The sequence below is a fragment of the Lasioglossum baleicum genome, unplaced genomic scaffold (genome assembly GCF_051020765.1).
Source record: "Lasioglossum baleicum unplaced genomic scaffold, iyLasBale1 scaffold0756, whole genome shotgun sequence".
Taxonomy (NCBI): domain Eukaryota; kingdom Metazoa; phylum Arthropoda; class Insecta; order Hymenoptera; family Halictidae; genus Lasioglossum; species Lasioglossum baleicum.
In genome coordinates, this window is record NW_027469816.1 from 28603 (window position 1) to 48960 (window position 20358).

Consider the following 20358-nt stretch of genomic DNA (forward strand, 5'->3'; position numbering starts at 1 on the left):
CCTTCACATGGCTTCCAATATTTTGTATAAAATTGTCAATTGATTTCTTCAAAAATTCAAGAAGGGACGTAATCCTTTCTAGCAGTCTTGTGTACTGCGCCTATTCTGTTTATAGGCAATATGTCATTACGAAATCCGTCAATAAATTGTTGTACAGAATCTACAGTTATTTCGGCACCATCTTCCATTACGGCATAAATTCCTTGAGGTATATCAATTGCTGTTAAAAGTGGTACAGCATCGTCTAAACCGATAAATTCACGAAGAATATCTGATGTTTCACACTGTAATAAGAATAATAGGATGTCAATTAATTCAAAATAATTATGTATAATTAAATAAAATCAATACTTACATCTAATGCTATATAAAATTGGAAAATATCATATGGATCATCGTAATTTGGATCATAATCGGGTCTATCTTGTCTGTACGTCTGTGCAGCTGGCAATAATACGCTTTCTGCGAATTGAATCTCACTATCTTCCCCTTCTATTAAAACATAACGATGACCAGATATAAAAAAAAATTTTTCTGTACATATGTAGGCTAATAAAAAAATGATTAATCTTAATCTTAGATATAAATTACTCATTAAAATAAAATAAAATATTTTAGTTGACATGAATGTAGGAATAATGTTTTGTAATTGTATATTAAAATTGTAAAATGAACTTACCAACAAAAAGAATAACTGCCGGCCCATCATGTAGCGAACTAGCGTATTTTTCGGTAAGAATATTCACTAAACGGCTATTCCATGGAAAATTCTAAAATAATTAAATATATTATAAATACTATAATCATAATGTAGTAATCTCATTCATTCAGAAAATGTTCATTTACCAGTCCTTCAGGATCCTCAATTAACTCTGTGCGTCCATCCACAGTTATAATATTATCTCGAGGATCAAGTAGTACCAAAGTGGGTATTACTTGTACATCGAGAGCTATCGTTAATTTCCGTCGTCTCTCTTCTTGTCTAAAAGGTATCCTCAGCCATGGCATCGCTTCAATATAAATGTTATAAGACTCTTCACTCCTGATATTATAAAAATTATATATCAATTGGTTATCTTTATAGAATAAATAAATAAATAAACAATATAATATTTTTTAACAACTCACCTATCTGAACTTACAAAGATCACCTCAAAATTGTGACCTTTTTCCCGAATTCGTTTATAAGTATCCACAAGTTGTGGGGTAAATGCTTTACAAGGTGGACACTAAATAAACATACAAAAGATCAAAATCTGAAAAATCCTAATTTTATAAAATTTGCGGCTCAATCTTCATTTCGTGGACAGAATTATGTATTGTTATTCATATTATATTTTAAAATGTATATACCGAAATAAGTTATAGTTTAACACTAAAATTTAATTAAATTATTTACCACATATCTTTGTAAACATTCACATAGTTGATATTTTTATTTTTTCCTGGAATACTTTATTTATGTATTACAATATAGTATTTCTTAAAATCACGTTTTTGAATTTCCTATTCTTTTCTCATTAAAGTATCAATTTTAATCGCTTAATTCATAGACTTATCAAAATATTCAGTTTTAAGTACAAATAATTATAAAAGTATTCGTAATTCTTCTTTATTTATGATTTGTCTAAATACAAACACATAAATTCACAGAAAAATATATATTTCAGATTAGAAAGCTACGCAACAGTCGACAGTGTACGAATACCTTTATTTTAATTCACCGTCAGTGAACGTACTTTATACAGATTTGTCTAACATGCTGTATGATTAATTATGAAATAAAAACACATATGTACCCAATGTGCGCTGAAGTAAATACCCTTAAAGCAATGACGTAACTCTTCATGCAGCATTGGTTCGTTACTATCACTTGCTCCACATGGCAATAAGGGCCCATCTTCAAGAGCAGCCTTCGGATGGGGGCCGCCTCCAAGGAAAATTAGCCCCAGTGGGATCGCTTATGATTCTATCTACTCCTCCTCTTGGTTAACACCGTGCCATTAGAACCATCCAATAGAATCAAAGTCGGTACATCGGTCTTTACCTGATACCTCCGACTCAGTTTGATCTGTAAAAAGGATATCGTTTGTAAGAATATTCCAACGTCAATTCGTGAGATCCTTAAAGCTCCTTCATAAATATTCGTCCCTTGTGTTTCAAGTCATAAAAGATTTACATTTGACGGATTGTAATAATCTTTGTGACTTGGTCCACGATCAAAGTATAAAGTCGACAGTAAAGTACGGATTATAGAAATGTTCTGGTATATTTCTATAAAGAGATTGAAGTCGAGAACAAAATATCGATTATATAAGCTATACAGGATGTATAAAAAGAAGACGTATATGTAATGAAATTAAACCTGTTTAGTAAAGTGTGGAAAATGTGCTTAAATAGGCAATTGAAGTTATATGTAGATGAATTAAACTGTATTTTAATTAAATGTGGGATAAAGTGCCGTGTGGGAATGAAGTTGAGACAAAGCGTACTGCTTAATCATGTAATTATAGAATCATCTGCTCCAATAATCTCATTGTCCATGAATACCATTAAAACTTACCATAGTATATTTTTCCCATAGTTAGTTACAAATTTAATTTAAAAGATGAAGCAGACCTTCAAAAATTATAAATTCATGTAACGTGAATAATTAGCACTATTTTAATATATTTTAAATATAAACTGGATAACTTTTGTCAATTTAATACGAACCTCTTTTTCTAAATATTTTCAGTATTGTCACTTTTTAATTTCAACTGTTCATTACCTGCGTTTAGCATAAAATATGTTTTGCAAGACTATCGATGTTTATTAAAACAGAATGTATTATTTATAGGAATATCAGCTTTCGATATATCGTACAAGGTTACATTTTTCAAACTGTAAGTAAAAAAATAAATTACAATGTACCTGAAATGATAGCCTGCACCAACGAATATGCAAAGTTAATTTAAAAAAAAAAAATTGAAATCGCCGACATTCTGAAATTTTATAACTACAAAGTTATAAAATCACTTTTCCTAAAAAAAGTAACTTTAGAAAGAAATGAAAAATGTAACTTTCCATGCATCAGTCAATATTTACATCAATGAAAGGTACAACGTAATTTTCATCGACGATTTACGGTATATTATTTTTACCAAATGTAGTTTTCCTTCTTATAAACTACGGCTCGAATTCAGCTGCAGTACACGTGTGTATTGGCTATAAGGGAAGAATGAGAAAAAAGATGTAAGGAGAGAGGAAGATCGAAACCCATCAATTTCAGATGGCGTGAGTGGAATACGCGGCGATGAAGCGAACGAAGCATCGAATATATGCGCGCGCACGTTCAAGAAATTCGAAACACGTAGCCCGCCTCTGTTTCTTCCGTTATTCGCCCAGCACGCAACGAAATTCAAGCACGGCGAAAAAAGGGCGCAACGAGTGTCTACAGGGGAGTAATGTCTGCTGACAATGAACGCTGTCCCTTCTGCCCTCGGGTGCATGATTACAGTGCTATAAGAGGCAAAGGGGGAAGGGAATGGAAGGAAAGGGAAAAGGCTCGAGCATGATAGTAGAAACTGGTTGAAAGTTTTTCATGTCGGGAAGAGATAAGAAAGGATGAACGCGCACGAGAATGGTATATATATATATACGTATAATACAGATGAGGCTAGATTTTTCCCTTTTTTTCTAGATAAGCAGTCAATCCTTTCAACGCTATATTTTAAACGAGAGAGGTATTAATTTTTTTTCCTTTTTCTTTTTAGAAAGGAAGTGTCTTTCTGTTTTTGTGGAACGATACCGAATGGAGACTATGGATAATAAGGATCGCCGTCTGTTCTGGCAGGCTGCACGATTGTAGTAGCATCAACCGTGAAAACAGAGATGATAAGAGAGCGAGAAGCTCCTACTCGAGCAGAGATAAAAGAGGATAGAAGTAATCCCGAAGGCAGCAAGACTTCGCGGAAATTCTTTCGTATATTTTAAAACAAGCGGCAGCTGCAGCTAGCTACTTTCTTCATTTCTGTAGTCTCAAATCCCTCGTAGCTTGGAATAAATTTGTGTAATTGGAGGACGGCTTCCAGTGAAGTTTGTAATTCTCCTTTGCGGTTTATGTAAGTACATAGATTATTTTATTTCCTTCTAGGACTATCTTTAAAATAACGGGTTCTGTATTATTTTCTTGTATCTTGTGTTTTCTATCATGAATTCCGTTATTACGTGTTTAATATGAAAAAAAAAAAGAATTCTATATTTGTTTTATTGTACGTTCAAGATATTATATAACAATTTTTATATAAATGTTATACAATTACAGCAATTATAACATTAAAGTTTTAGTAATTTTGCACGCACATAGCACTAAATGAAAATATAAAAATAATGTGTACACCTTATTATATTGATATATAAATCTTATTTAATTCTTTTTAGTGTCATACTTAAACTGTTACAAAATTTTGTTTTCTGATGTAGGAGAAATCACAGTGGTTGATGCCTACATTGTGAATAGTCGATCTTCAGTCACTTGAGCCTTAGGTAGGTATTCCATTCCATCTTGTAGTCTGTGCTGGAGGGATTTGTATGAAAGCACTCCATGTATTACACGCTTCATGTACACATCGAATGATCCTACTTATTTGATTTTAGCTATCGATAGGAGAATAATTCAATAGCTTGTATTCTGGAATCCATGTGATGTAAAATGTTTATCACGAATAATAAACGTAGTAATATGATGGAAATGTGATAGCATTATGTAAGTATGAATATCAAAATTACTATAAAAATAGAATGTCAATGCGCTTCATAATTTTCTTAACTACAAATTTTATGTTGCGTTGAGATGTTTTTCATATTTCTTTGGAAATTTCTCGAAGGAAATCTGCCGAGTCTTGATACCAGCCCTTTTCTTGTTGAGGTTTTTACAGCCATGATGAGTGGTAACTTTCTACATTGCATTCACTTCACTGGCACTTCACAGTTACCTACGGATCACTGACTTTGGATCATTTTACACGATTCGGCTCAATGAACCATAAAGAACAGCATCGATACACCGTAATGTTTGAATGGCGCGACGATGGTCGGTAAATTAATGAAGAACAGCCAATTATTTAAGTGCAGCACGGTTATTAAAGAGGTAGATAATTGAGAATTCAACGAATCTGAAGATAACCACAAATTGATATTTAACAGATAAGCAATTGGTATTTGATGGACTTTTTAAACACGAGAATATCGTCGTAGTAATTCATATTAATACATTTGTAATTGATAACTAATAAGAAATAATTAAGTAGATTCAGCTTCTAATTTATATGCTTTTCAGAGTTAAGATAGGGACGGAATAATAATGAATTTTGAGGCTTGGATGAATTACCTAGTCTGCAATTAGTTTGTAATTAGGTTGCAAAATTCCATATACTAATAGATTGATTTGTTTCTATATTTTATAATTATGTAAATTTAAGTAATAATATGCTACGTAAATATAATTTAATTATATTTAATTAACTATGTTTAATAGTAATATTTTGAACAATATTTTCCAGATCTTATTATATTCAGAATAAATGATTATTCCATTCCGAATAAGAAATCAATTTGGGTACCATTGAACGTGCATTAACGATTCTTCGGCGGAAGGAGGAAGCAGGAAGTAGAAAGTACTTACTTGCATACTTCTTTGGGGAAGATGATCAACTATAGTATTCGTTAGCATTGAATACCCGATTCCCGTTAAGCTGTCTGATTACAAAAGAACAAAAGGAGTAGAGATCGAAGCACAATGGACATATTGCAGAAGGCTTTTGTACCGGAGTAGATAATGGAGGATAGTCTAAGAGATGAAATAACGTTTCCAATCATTTGAAACTTTTCAATGACGAGTAACTCATTCATACGACTCGTTCTTTCATTCACATTTCATACATTATTACATTTATTATAATCGTTCTATCTACCTCTTTCATATCTAAAAATATTCTTCGTTATAGATTTTAAAAATTCACCATCCACACGATCAACAACTTCGGACGATGTTCGTAACAAAACGTTCAATTTTTCCATTTCAACCGAAGACAATGAAGCAGGAAACAGAATCGAATAACTGTCGCACGATGCAAGCTTGCCTGGAGACAAAAGGATAACTACATCAGCTTTCAAAAGAACCAGAGAGATTTCAATAAATCTCCGTAGCCGACACCTGTCGCGGGTTCTATCGCCAAACAAATCAACCCTCCCTTGAAACTTTCACTGCTCAACAGCTTCCTCTCTACTGAACCTATATACTCTATGAGGAAGCGCGACTATTTTCGCGGTATTTCCTCGATCAACTCAAACCGAGGTGTACGAAATTCTCAGGCGATGCGTTGCAGCCGAACGCAAAAGGGTGAGCGTTGGAATAAGGTACGAAGGGTCTGCACTAGGTAGCCGAACGTGCGACATCGTACGTTATCGCGACCCTCCACTGGGAGGCATTACCTCGTCCCTTCGTACATTTCCTACGGCGCTTTCTCGTTCGTTTCTACAGTCGACGTATATATACGCTCGTTCGCCGTCTCCGTCTCGAGCGGTCGATAACGCGTACGTCCTCCCTTGGCGTTGCTACCGCTCGCTCGACGGGTGCTATCGTTATTTCCCCCGGTGGTCTGTATGTCTCCTACCACACCACTTCTATCGCTCCTGCCTCGTTACCCCGTGTCGTCCTTGCTCCATCGCCCACTTACCCTCGACGATTCTCTTTCTCCCTTCCAGCAACGCTTTGTATCGGTACAAAAAATGCACGTGTGATGCCATTATTCTATCGTGTTACGGTGATTAGTCGCGTACAATTAGATACTTCCGATAAAATTCCTGCGAAGGTAGAGAGAGATACTGAATATTGGATATGCTTAGAGAGGAAACTGTTATGGTCCTTTCGCTGATTTTTCATTTTTGTAATCAAATCGAGAAAAGACGTTGTGGAAAGTGATGATTTTTACAATTCGTCTTTTTGTTAAACGTTGTGCCTATTACATGGAAACCGTAAACTTCGAGTGACCAATTTCATTAAAACTTTGAACACTGGTAGTTCTTGTTGTCCTGTTTACATAAATTGGTGGTTAAATACTTGAACGTATTTATAATTAAGTATTTATAACAAATTATAATACCTAAATATTTATAATATCTGTAACGAAGGTTCATTATTACTTGAAATTATAATTGAATTAATATATTATAAGAATACTAGCATAGGATAAACATAATGTATCAAGCTTCTACACTGTCGGTTAGGATTCCACTCTTCCTGTATGCAAATTTTCGATTTTCAATTTCTTTTTCTCTTTTTTTTCATTTACAAAAGGTAAAGGTTAACAAAAAGATAATTTTTTATCTATAACTAACGCATATATATATTTTTATGTTAAACTTTCCGTGTTTTATATGTATACTAAGTAAATATACAACTTGAATAATAAATAAACATTTTTTATGAAAATATATCTATAATAAAACTTATTTCACTTTTAATATACGTGTGCATATGCATAAACTAGTTACTTTATATAGATAAGAAAGAAAATAGGAAGAAATTGAGAAAAGAGGATCTGTGGATGTGCAGGGAATTTAACCCTGCTCCCCAGCGTTGAACTCTAGCGCGTTGGATTCACACCCAAGGTGGTGCTTATTCAACGCATTAACATAACTATACTTTAAAGTTCTACCAAAAATTTAATCACGAATATTTGAATAAATTCTATATTTAACTCTATAACAGGATATTTTCAAGAGCGACAAAATCTACAAATGACCAAAGTTTCAATCAAATTAATTATTCAAAAATCACGTACTACCCTTGGCTTCTATCTACCAAGGGGTACTCTTTATTTTACTTTGGCTATGAGAAATGACATAGGAAATTTTTTTACAATATGATATATGAATTTATTTTATACCATCTGTCATTTTATACATAAAAGATTCTCCATGTCATTTAAAACATCGTGACTCTTATACCAGTATCACTTTACAGTACTGAAATTAAAATATCTCCTAAATCGATAGCTCTTTAGTATAAATAGATTATCGTTTTTTTATTTACCAAGAATGTGCATCTGCATCGATTAATACTGTAAAAAGAAAAATATAATTTTATACATAAAAAAACGCATCTAACCTTCACTTGATTTTAACACATCTAATATTATTCTGCTTATACCTTATGATTTTTCCATAGATGTCCCCTATAAGGATCTTTTTTACACAATGTACTTTGCCGAAATATTTGCAATAATAAATTAAAAACGGACACCCTGTATATACGCGCGTTCGCCGTCTCCGTCTCGAGCGGTCGATAACGCGTACGTCCTCCCTTGGCGTTGCTACCGCTCGCTCGGACGGTGCTATCGTTATTTCCCCCGGTAGTCTGTATGTCCCCTACCACGCCACTTCCATCGCTCCTGCTTGCTCGTTACCCCGTGTCGTCCTTGCTCCATCGCCCCGCTTACCCTCGTCGATTCTCTTTCTCCCTTCTAGCAGTAGTTGTATCGGTACGAAAAATGCATGTGTGATACAATTATTCTATCGCGGTACAGTGATTAGTCATGTACAATAGAATATTTATGATGGGACACCTACGATAATAAACGAATATTGAATGTTCGCTGAGTTTAAAAATCACGGTTGTTATAATGGGATATATGACTTACGTTTTTTTCAAAAACTACTCGTTTCAGTAATGTCGGAAATATGTAAAAGAAGATTTTAAATAAGATGACGGAAATTCGGAGAGTGACTTTTTCGATCTTCATTTCCTATGGGATACTCTGCCGCTTAGTCTCTCCGGAAGGGGGAACCCTTTACCATACCGTGACATCGGGTAGAAGACGAGCGATGGTGGGGAGGGGATGAGATCACTGTTGACTCGTTCGCGCGCGTTCAATCGTCTCCTTCGTGAACGACAGAGGTGCACAACACGCCTTTGTCGCGGTAAATTTTTGCGGAAAAATTTTCTTACCGCTGAACATTTCTCACGAAGATGTAAATAGTTTCTCAAAATTATTATTTTTAAGGATTATTTCATATTTGAATAACAATTAAAAATTAATATTTACAATTCATAACCTCGCGAATTTCATAACTGTTGTAAAAAAAAGTATAGGTTATAATATATGCGAACGATTGTGTCGTAATTAAAGGAATATACCACATTAAAATGTACATGTAATATTTGTTAGAAAAACGTACATTTTTTACAGACATTTTGAGTCAGTATTATAAATGAAATATATTTAAGAAAGTTGTGCACCCCTGATATATACAGATATCGCGGTCTCCCCGGACGTCTCTCGTCCGACCAAGACTGACGAGACCACTGTGTTACCATTGGTCAACCCCAGCAGCGTCTTAAGACTACCATGCTTTCAATTACACGCAAACCACTACGTTGTATATGGCTTGAAAATGTTGCGGAACATGAAAGAACCGCTCGCATCCTACTAAGGGGTGATTTTGTAAGGATTACGTATAACACTGAAAATACGTTTAAAAACGTTTATATTTTCATCAAAATATTCGGTAAAATAAGAAAATAAATGCGCATAACATAGTAAAACCGTGTAGCAAAAAAGAGATTCAATATCACTTAAACAGAATAAATCGGAGAAATTAAGATAATATATTCTAGTGAGACGAATTAAGTAGATAAAAGACACGGGTAAGAGCATCCGTACGTACGCGGCAAACATCTAATTTTTTCGCGCGCAACTTTTCCCGCTTTTATTCGTATGATACTGTCGGCTGCACCGCGTCAAAGCATCCGGAGGGTTTCACGTGAGTTTTCGAGTCATAGGTACTACGATACATTTATTCGGGCGATTCGCACGTACTTCACTTTTTTCTTTGACCACTACTGAGTAGGTCGTGTGTAATCTGCACGATGTGCCAGCTAAAAAGCAGACAGGAGCAGGAGAGAAAAGTGAGGTGGATGTGGGTGGGCGGAAAAGAAGGCATTGGAAGGGAGAGGGGTTACATAGCGCCGCGTATGGACCACTCTGTGTACGAACTACCTCAAAGTCTATCTAGATTCCAACGTTTCTCTCCTCCTTTTTGCTTCTTTCCATTTCAGTCGTTTCCGTGGGAAGGGACCTGCATCGCCACCAATTCACTCTCTCCTTCCTTTCGATGTATACTTAAACGTAAACATATCTTTTCTCTCTTTTCGTTTTCTACCTTTCGTCGCTTTCTTGATCTCGCCGGCCGAATGAGAAAGCTATTTGCGGAAGATATGGGTCCGGCCCACCCCGAATGCAAAGGCTGCTCGGTTTGACTTTTTTTTTTCTCGGGCGCTTCCCCGTCGAAGCCAAAGGCGTGTACCTTTATGAAACGGTTTACGTCGTACAAACGATGAGCAGCGCACTTCTATTACCTAGCCGTTCAAGTAACCGGACACTAGCGCCGCGCCACTTGCTTGATACCGCTAACCGTTCTGTTTTGTCAAGCAAACTGGACAGCTCCCCACTCCTTTCTTAAGTAGTCCTATTATAAAAGATATCAGCCTCAGCTGCCACTAGAGGTCAATACAAACTGCATTAACGATGCATGGTAAGGGCGCGATAGCTAATATTATTAAGGCATAATCTCTACCAATTACTCGAATCTTTTTAATTCATTAAATTTACTTTATAACCTCGAGAAATATTATTTTTAACATTTTAGCATCCAATGGGGAAGAATCGAATTGAAAACTTGCCTGAAAGATGCAGCTGTTTAAGGACCCCTGGCATCCACTGGAAGAAGCTCGACTTTCAGATTTCTTTATTTACCTTCAATGCGAGTTAAGAAAACATTGAACGAGAAAGGGAGATGGAAAGTGAGGGGGAAAGAGAAAACGAATTTGATCGTTTCTTTCTCGCAACGTTCCAAGAACCGAAGTTGCTCTTCTCATTGTTAAATGAATGGAATGGTATACAAAGAACCAACGATTTCAAGGGGGTGATTTTCAACGTGGATCAGGTAGATAGGCGGAATAACAAGCAAGGAAGAAGCACGAGGCTACTTGACGCTAATTGCGCAGGACGCTTATCGTTACATTTACTCACAAATCAGTTGAGTGTATTATATATATATGTGTGTGTATCACAAACACAAACAATTCAAGTGGCTTAACTAATGATCGTGGAAAAAAGACGGAGAATAACAACTTCCGAACGTCTTACATTCACATGGCGTTGATGTATATATGTACCAAATAAATAAGTACCAAGAAGGAATCTTACATAGAAATTTTAAACCATCTCTATTACACACCATGATTATATATAAACTGCTGTCTCGTATCTCGATATAGAAATCACGCATTGCTTTCTTTTTCATCCCTCTTTTATCTTCCTTTTCTGTTTCCTTTTTAATTCGTTCCTCCGGTGCAATATACTAGAAGCTCGTTAACTTGCATAAAAAGTATGGGGGAAACCAAATATAAGCTATACGTGTGCGAAGTGCTGTAATGTAACGTAGAGTCACTCAAACTTTCGAGACAAGAGATACGTGCGTCATCGAGGTGCGTGGGTGATGAAAAGATCAATGTACGAAGCAGACCTCCCGTCTGCTTTTAATCGCTGCAAATAACATTCTCGTTTCAATTTAAATCTGTTCATTTACCCGGCTTCAATTAAAATGATATCGCGAGTTCTCTGAAAGAAAGTTAATCGATTTAAAATTTGAATTCCTTGCAGCACCCTCTGTCGGGGAAACGTTGATTTAATTGACAACACTTTTGCTTGGATCCCTAGGATTATTTTTTAATCTATCTACATAACTATTTTCATAGAGCTACGTTCCCTTTGCTTATCGAATAATAAAAGTTAAGGTTAACAAAATCTACGTGTAAAATATCTATATAATGAAGAAAAACGAGAAATAAGATATTCAAGTAACTCTCAAAGAAGTAAATCCCGCAAATGTTGATTAAAAAAGGAAAATTTGATCCTGACTAAAAGCACGTTCGTAGTAAGCTGTAAAGCGGCAGATGTTTTGTGGAAAATATTACCAACGATTTTTAGTTAGAGAAAGTCGACTCTGCCTCGTGTGTTGGTGCAAATAAAATCGGACCCTAAATAGCACGTCTGGCGAGGGGTTAAAACACCCGTTGGAAATAAAAAAGGCGCTGCGCGCACGGTCCTTCTGCATAACGGCATGTGTGCCTCCTCTATGTGTACATGTGTAACTTTATGACAGACATGTGTATACAAATTTCAATCGATCATAGTCCGTCTGACCGTAAAAGTCACAAGCCGGCGAAAAATTGTGAAACGCTCGTACGAAAAAGAAAAACGAACCTTGAAAACACAGGAAAACCATTAAAATTATTTCGTACAATTTGAAATTAATAAGAACATATTTTTTATTGGCTAGAACCTACTTGTTATCCGAATGGCTGTACCGACCAATGCAGTCATTATTCGACTTAAATAGAGAGTCTAATTATTTAATTGAGTTTAACTTGAATTTATGCATGACTGCAGGATCAAAATCATAAAGAATTGGTAATATCTGTCTGAAACCAAAAAAATATCTAGACCAGATCTATAAAAATATCTAGATCAGTTTGAGTACAATTATTTTTGGAATTATTTCTCGTTCATTATAATCTTGACAGATATTCATTTCGAGTTGAAACACTTCTTAAGATAAAAATATATCGTACGAAAAACAATGCAATAAGTATAAAATATTAAAACGAGATGTGTGAATATTTTCATGTCTTAAAATCTCCGTAAAGAAGGTCTTTTTTTTAACGATTAATGAATGAAATTATTAATTTAATTTTAAAGAACTTAATAATAAAAACAATTATATATAGTACCAAAGATATGTTTACAGTTTGATTTACTTCATGCGTTGAACTGAATATCAATATGGATATAATAATAACTAATACTTATGTATAGCAATATTTTAACAAAGTAAAGAACAATTTAATGAAATATGCTATGAAGATTGTATCAAAAATACTTGGTGAGTAGAACTATTATAGATGAAACATGAAGGAACAAAAAATATGTATCTTACATTTCTTCCGTAGTCTAAGTTCGACACAGTCAACCAGGGTAAATCGGCAACGTGTGCACGGAAACTTTCTTCACAGCAAATGACATGGCCTTCGTTACTTTGAAGAACCACGTGTACGACCTCGAACTTTTTCCTCCTTTCTCTTCCTCTACTGGAATTCTCTGCATCCCGGTCGTTCTCCGTGCATGATGATGACGACGAGTTGACATTCGTGTACAAATCGACCAGCTGACGCGTAAAGTCATCGCAGGTAGCACTGGGGTTAATGAAACTAAAGTACACACCGATCACTTCACAAGTTGGTCGGTCATCTTCATCAACGAGTGCACCACTTGCACCGCACGCTTTTGTGTCCTGCTGATTAACCTGACTGCACCGCAACAGTTCTTCACCAAACAGTTTATGTTGCCAACAGACTAGTTTTTCAACACTCTCAGATGATCTTTCTGTTACATTTCCCGAGCTGGACGATGCCTGCTCGCTATAACACGCGGCCATTGCACGTAACAATTAGCCCGCTTTGATCACTGAGGACAAACACCGACAAACTTTTCGTTTCTACACTGCTTCGAATCAAACTTGCTACTCCTTGCCGTCAACGCCGACTGATTCACGTTTCGCTGACTCGGAACCCGCAACCAATCACGAATGGTTCGATTCGGTCGAAGCCGAGCATCCCCGAAATGCACCGATTAAAGCGCGCTTCTTCTCGATACTAAACATAGAAATTATAATTTTTTAACTCAAATATATTTATTAAATTCAAAAATTTTTGTTATATAATTCATATTTTATTCATTCGTTACATATGTATTCTTACAGATTCAATACACATATTACACTATTATCACTTATTATATTATATGAATCTATATCGATGTTTTATTCGTTATTCATGTTACTATTTAATGTTATATTATCCAAATTACGATCAAATAAATACAATATATTACATTTTAGAAGCTTAAAATAATTATATTATGTTAAATAATTTAAATACTTTCAATATAATCGTAAACATAATTTTTACGTATAATTATAGCATATTACAATTTTTAAAGTACACAATACTTATTAATTAAAATTATTAAATTAGTAAATATAAAAATGTAATTAATACAATATAAATGTAATATATTACAAGTAAAAGATCGTTCTTTATTATAATATATATACGTATATGATATATATAACATAAGTTTAGAAATATTTACATAAAAAATATAAAACTCAAATAAACATAAAAAAAATGAACGTTTAACAAATACGATTAATTTATACATGTAAATATATAACCTCATATATTCTAATATATATATATAAAATATACATTTTTTTTTCTCTTTTGCTTAGACTAGTAATATAAGTCTTTTCATTATAGAAAATGTAATTAAAGAACAATATAATAAATTTAATATTAATTTAATAACAAAATACACAATCATGTTTAAAATATTTTCGATTAATACATTTTAAAGCAATTTATAATTTATTGAAAATTATATTGGTATTTTTGCTAATTATTAAACTTTGAATTAAAATTATTCTTTTTATCTGTTTTTTATTATTTGACAAAATTAATCAAAAAATACTAGTGATTGGTATCTACTTGGAATACTTTACCCATGGCTATATTATGCAAACGTGATATAACCTAGACAAAACTAAACCCGGCAAATATTAAAATATCGTAAACTGAATAATTAAGTTGGCAATTAAAATAAATAATTCAAATATGGATCCCTTGGCTATTAGAAATGTACTTACCTATAAGTTATACACAATTTATGTTTAACAATCAATTATTTATTTCTAACCTATGTAATATATATTTATATATTGGTAATATCACATTTACATTACATGTATTAATGTTGTTTCTTATAGATGAAAGAGTTTCAACTTTTGTTTAATCAAATATCTGAAACATGCTTTAAAACGTGTGTAAGTTCATTTTTGTCAAGAGATATGTCTACTACAGAGGTGTGTTTTAATAATCAATTTTATTTGAAATATACTATTAATTTTATTTATAAAATATGTTTAATAATGATAATTATTAATTATAAAAATATATGTATATTCAAAAATATAAAACTTGTTTTTATTATAATACTTTTCTAAATTTTCAATAGGTCCAATGTGTGGAAAATTGTTCAGGCAAACACATTAATGCTAATCATAAAATAATGGAAATATTTGTGGAAGTACAACCTGCTATTGCTCGTAGGAATATGGAGGAATATCAAAAAACTCAGGCAGCTCTAGAGGCACAACAAAAAGAACAGAATTCTGAAAGCATTAAATATTTTATTTCATAAATTAATAATTAAATGTTCTACTATCTTGTTATAAATTACATTCTGATACAATAAACTGCAAAATATTTTTTTAAACTAAACTATATAACCAATAAATATTTATTGTTATCTGCTATATTATTTATAGTAATATATTACAAAACATTTACATTCTATTAAAACAATAAACATATAATATATACTATAGTTACTTTTACATATAAACATTTTTTCTTGTAGTTATATTCATAATCTTCAAATAAACATTCAATATTTAGACAAGAATAGTGCTAGTAATTAGCAAAAACTATTAGAAATATTAGAAGCAAGATATATAAGCATTCATTTATTGTTTGGAGTTTGTATACACATAATATACACACAATAACATCATGATTAGGAACATAATATAGTAGCTACAATATGTTTTATAAATTAAAAAGTGCTTAAACTGCATATTTCAAGTTATTCTGTGTTACTTTTCATCCTTATGTCTACTTAATAAATATAAGATTTTATTCTTATTTAATTACAGTATTTGTTTTTATTGGCCTAAACATTCCTAAAAAATTTGTTAAATAATGGAATGTATTTTCTGTAGAATTATAGTAAAGTCTTCAAAAAAATTTTAATAATCTTTAGACATATTATATCTTAAGTCAATTTAAATTGAGTAAAAAAATAAAATATTATGCCATGAATTACAATTTGCTTTATAGACGTAAATTGAAATTTATGAAGATAATGACTAGCAAATATTTGAAAATTATAGTAAACTGTATGTATATTCAATATACAATTCATTAATACATATTATTATAAAGTTTGTATCATGATCACATTGGAAGAGTTGATTTAGAACATATGGAAAAGGCATTGATGATATAATATTAATAGATTTTTATAATTTAGATTTCTATCAATTTCAGTGTAAACTTTAAGTGTAAGCAACAAATATACATCCATTTATTATATCTATACTAAAAATTTTCTATTTATGAAGCGTAATAATTTATAATGTTTCAATATACATAATATGTATTGCTGCTTCAAAAAAAATATATATATAAATAATGTCAATGTATATGAAAGTATATAAAAACATAATTTCAATTTATTTGATTTTAAATATTCACTTACAAAATATGACTAGTTTGAACCTGTTTTGCAACAGTTAAATATTTTCCATTTGTTTAAATATAGGCATCTGTGATCAAAACTGATTTCTTTTTTTTTTTTTACTAAAACAATACTCTTCTATTTGTAAAAAACTAAATGAATTTATATTTTTCTATAACGAAATACTTAAAAGTTTTTTAAAAATTAAATTATAATTACATATTTTTTGCGTTTTATGATAATATGTTTAATAATGAAAAAATAATTTATTCTATACAGACCTATATTTCTGATATAACTATACCATATTTAATATGTAAATAATTGTTTATAACATAATTTAAAAGAAATAAAATTCAGTAAATGTAATTACAAGCATTTTTACACAAATATTAATTGCATAAAGAAAATACTGTTAATTTAAAAATATGATTAGGCTAATTGTAAGTCTATGATTTATTTCTATTCTTTTTTGAAACAGTTAATTTCAACATAAAAATTAGTAGGTATAAGAAAATAATAAATGAAGCCAATACTTATATATAATGACTCAAGCGTTGAAACATGTAAAAGTACAATGATTTAAAAATTAAAAAGGTTTGTATCAAATTTCAAAGACATACAATATACATTAAAATAAGTACAAAACTGTTTAATACTTATGGATTTAAAAATCGTTTTCAAATTATAGGGTTTAGTTATTGAAGATTATGATATATTTTCTGTATCACATGTTTGTCATTTGTTTCATTTTACAATTGAATGAAGAAATGATTGAATACATTTGAAAATCATAGACTTTTTTGATTGTAATTTTCTATTCTGTTTTAATACCTATACTGTATAAATGTACTTACTACATTTTTTAAATACATACACAAATAGAAATAAAATATGAAAACGACTTACAATATAGAAACAAATTGATTGTTGAATTAAACGTTTTCTATTTATTTTAATCAGTGCTGTATACTTTGAAAATTTAGCATGACTTTCTGTGAATATTTTATATACTTGAAAGTACGAAAATTTTGGGGGGATTACTTTTTTAAATTAGATTAATTTTGATGATGTATATAGTGGGAATAATTTTTAATACAACTACAATTCATCGATTGTAGATATCCCACAATTAAAATTCAGTCAATATTTTTAATATTTAAAATACAATGAAAAATACTAGAATCATTTAATCTATGAATTAATTTACTTCATTGACCTATTAAAAAAAATAAAATATTCATTACATTGATGCAAAATGTAATATAAATAAACAATCAATACTGTTTTGTACATACTTTAAATTCAAAGCTCGGTACTATATCATGATAATTTATGTATTTATTTTAAAACCTCTCTAAGAAGTTAGATATAAAAATTAAATATCTATTGCCTTTAAAGTTTTACAAGCATTATAATTGAATAAATAGAATCTTTACCAAACCTTTCAACAGACACGTTCTTAATTAGCATTAATTGTCGCATGTAATTATTAATTAAGATTTACTGATACATATACCACATATTACGGATACTGGACCATATTTAAACCATAATTCAGAAAAAAATTCAGTCTATTTTTAGATAATTAATTTTTTCTTCAAAAATCATGGAAACTAATAAATTACTTAATAACAATTAGTACATTTTTAAGAGTTTTTGAAAGTTGTTCTACCTTGTCATTTCCTTTGGTTTTTGAGAAAAGATTCGTATGGACGAATGCATTTTTTATTCATGTTAGACAACTTGGACTTACTTCATCTAATATAACTACTGTTCAAGCCACGACGGTAAAGACGAATTTGGTGATTTAACCTTTATGTTAAATTGCTTCAGTGTGGCTTCCAATGCAGTTTGATTTCCAGAAAAATAAGCAGATACTGCATTGTGAAATAACAGTAATTGCTTATGCATTACCTTGATCTAAAATGAAAATGATGAAATTTTTATGATATATGTTACCTTAAAAAAATATAATAAAATATTAAAGACATACTCTGTTTTCATCTAAAAACTTAAGTTTAATCGAAACGTCAGATCTCAGTTTTTCTAAGTTTTGTTTATGCTCTTCATAATTAGCCTGTGCTGCTTCCAATCTCGCTGCATTATTACTATCATTTTTTGTTCCTTGTGCTAATGCTTCAAAATCTGTCCTATAGGCATCATATTCTATTCTGTAAACAAATATTTTTTTTATTTATAAATGTTTGCGATATATTTGGGTTTCTTAAAACATTGTAATAAACAATAACCTTGCTGTTTCATATTGTCGTACTGTAAACAATGTGTCTTCAATAGTCTTATTACAAAGTGTATTAACAGAGGAAACGAAGAAGTTTAAGGCCCCTAGTAATGTTTCACCATTTTTAGTCAAATTTCTCTGAGTTTTTGAATTGTATAGAAACTCCTCTTGCAATTCTGGAGATTTCTGTGCCAATTCAGAAAATGCTTCTCCTAAAGCATGTTGTGTTTGAACAACATGATGGAAATGAGAAGCTAATGCTCTAGATAATCGTAAAACATTACAGTACTTTCTTTGAGTGTCTCTTAATAATTCAATTTGTGTTTCAAGTTCTGTAAATAACATTTAACAGATAATACTATAATAATAATTTTAAGATTTCTTATAATATCATATATTATACTATGTTACACAGAACCTTACCTGAATCTATTGTACGGGATGACTTTCCTAATTTTTCATACATTAATTGTCTTGTACACTTATATGTAGAAATACTCCAATTTTTAATGCTTTCAATTTTACTTTGAGCAGTACGCATTGTTTGAGTATCACCATTTTGAATAGGTGTACTTGGAGATACTGTTACAGCTATTACATATACAAAAATAATTTTGTAATTTCTAAATTAATATTTTTCAAAGAATTCATTACATTATATTTTAGTATTATATATTAGTAATTAAATAACTTACACATTTGTGATGTAGGACTACCCAAGGTTAAATTTATCGTAGCTGGCCTAGGTTGATTATCATTATTACAATTGTTTGGTACATGGGGTGGAGGAGTTCCACTATGAACTGCACTCTCACTATCATTTAACGATGGAGCATCTTTCAACATTTCATAAATACTTCGCTCCATTCCACTTAATCTAATAGCTATATTTAACATAAATAAAAAAAATACATTGATATATTTAACACACATTTACATAAAAAGTTAAACCAATTAAAACTTAAAAAAAATAAATAAATGAAAAAATTTGAATAAGTTTTAATGTTAAAATAAAGATTATGTCTTAACAAATCTAATTAATGAAGACTGAAAATTAATCAAAACATTACTGGAAGTTAAATTAAAAAAAGTACGGATATATATTTACATATGTAATAATTTTATAAGGTCATTCAAGATCAAAACTAATAAGAAGTTAAAACATTTGTGAAAGAAAAAAATGTTTACGTGAAACCGCCATTTTTTATATTGTACACGTCTATAAAAATTGGTATACATAAACAGAAAAATCTCACGTGTAAAAATAAATTATAGTTATTTTAATACATTATAATATATTCATTTTTCACACTTCATCAACTGAGTGAATTACATAAATAAAAGATATATCAAAAATTGTCATATGACACCTGTTTTAAAACCAAATACGGTTAGGCTAATATCTGTTCATGTATGTTAGTAGCGTATAGTTGAAATAGTCAGGAACTAAAATCTCTAAACAATAAAAGAATGTTATTTCACGTCAATACTTACTATAAAATCAGAAGATATAAGTAATTTCAATTATTCTATGCTTAAAACTTCAGAACAAATCTTTATATTGCTTCATAAGAGGTGCAATATACCAACCTAGATGGCGTATATTGCAAACAATCTTTGGAAACACCCGAAAATTCAAATTTGTAACAATTT

At 31.2% G+C, this 20358-nt stretch overlaps 3 protein-coding genes across 3 annotated transcripts; 1 reads left to right on the forward strand and 2 right to left on the reverse strand.

Annotated features, from left to right (window-relative positions):
• Positions 1-56: 56 nt before the first annotated feature.
• LOC143220318 (nucleoredoxin-like) lies at positions 57-13542 on the reverse strand. The gene is given in 9 exon segments (XM_076445990.1): positions 57-284; positions 356-492; positions 680-770; positions 847-1042; positions 1129-1229; positions 1800-1928; positions 1930-1986; positions 1988-2071; positions 13045-13542. Coding segments are annotated over 9 exon segments (1521 nt in total).
• A 1237-nt stretch (positions 13543-14779) lies between these two features.
• Positions 14780-15365, forward strand: LOC143220312 (mitochondrial import inner membrane translocase subunit Tim10 B-like). Its single transcript, XM_076445983.1, has 3 exons — positions 14780-14803; positions 14932-15027; positions 15180-15365. Exons 1-3 carry the CDS (start codon positions 14780-14782, stop codon positions 15363-15365), a joined length of 306 nt encoding a protein of 101 aa, XP_076302098.1.
• Positions 15366-18233: 2868 nt separating this feature from the next.
• On the reverse strand, positions 18234-19572 carry LOC143220317 (arfaptin-2-like). Its single transcript, XM_076445989.1, has 5 exons — positions 19401-19572; positions 19129-19296; positions 18716-19037; positions 18460-18637; positions 18234-18386 (listed from the first exon to the last, which is right to left on the reverse strand). The coding sequence occupies exons 1-5, from the start codon at positions 19570-19572 to the stop codon at positions 18234-18236; spliced, it is 993 nt and encodes a 330-aa protein (XP_076302104.1).
• Between the last annotated feature and the right edge of the window lie 786 nt (positions 19573-20358).

Excerpts from the sequence above, each read along its gene's own strand:
- LOC143220317 (XM_076445989.1), bottom strand. The coding sequence starts at position 19,572 with ATGGAGCGAAGTATTTATGAAATGTTGAAAGATGCTCCATCGTTAAAT. Across the intron at positions 19,297-19,400 it reads TAGTCCTACATCACAAATGT|CTGTAACAGTATCTCCAAGT; the intron begins GTAAGTTATTTA and ends TATATGTAATAG. Across the intron at positions 18,387-18,459 it reads AGTTTTTAGATGAAAACAGA|ATCAAGGTAATGCATAAGCA; the intron begins GTATGTCTTTAA and ends TTTTCATTTTAG.
- LOC143220312 (XM_076445983.1), top strand. The coding sequence starts at position 14,780 with ATGGATCCCTTGGCTATTAGAAAT. Across the intron at positions 14,804-14,931 it reads ATCCCTTGGCTATTAGAAAT|ATGAAAGAGTTTCAACTTTT; the intron begins GTACTTACCTAT and ends TGTTTCTTATAG. Across the intron at positions 15,028-15,179 it reads GAGATATGTCTACTACAGAG|GTCCAATGTGTGGAAAATTG; the intron begins GTGTGTTTTAAT and ends AATTTTCAATAG.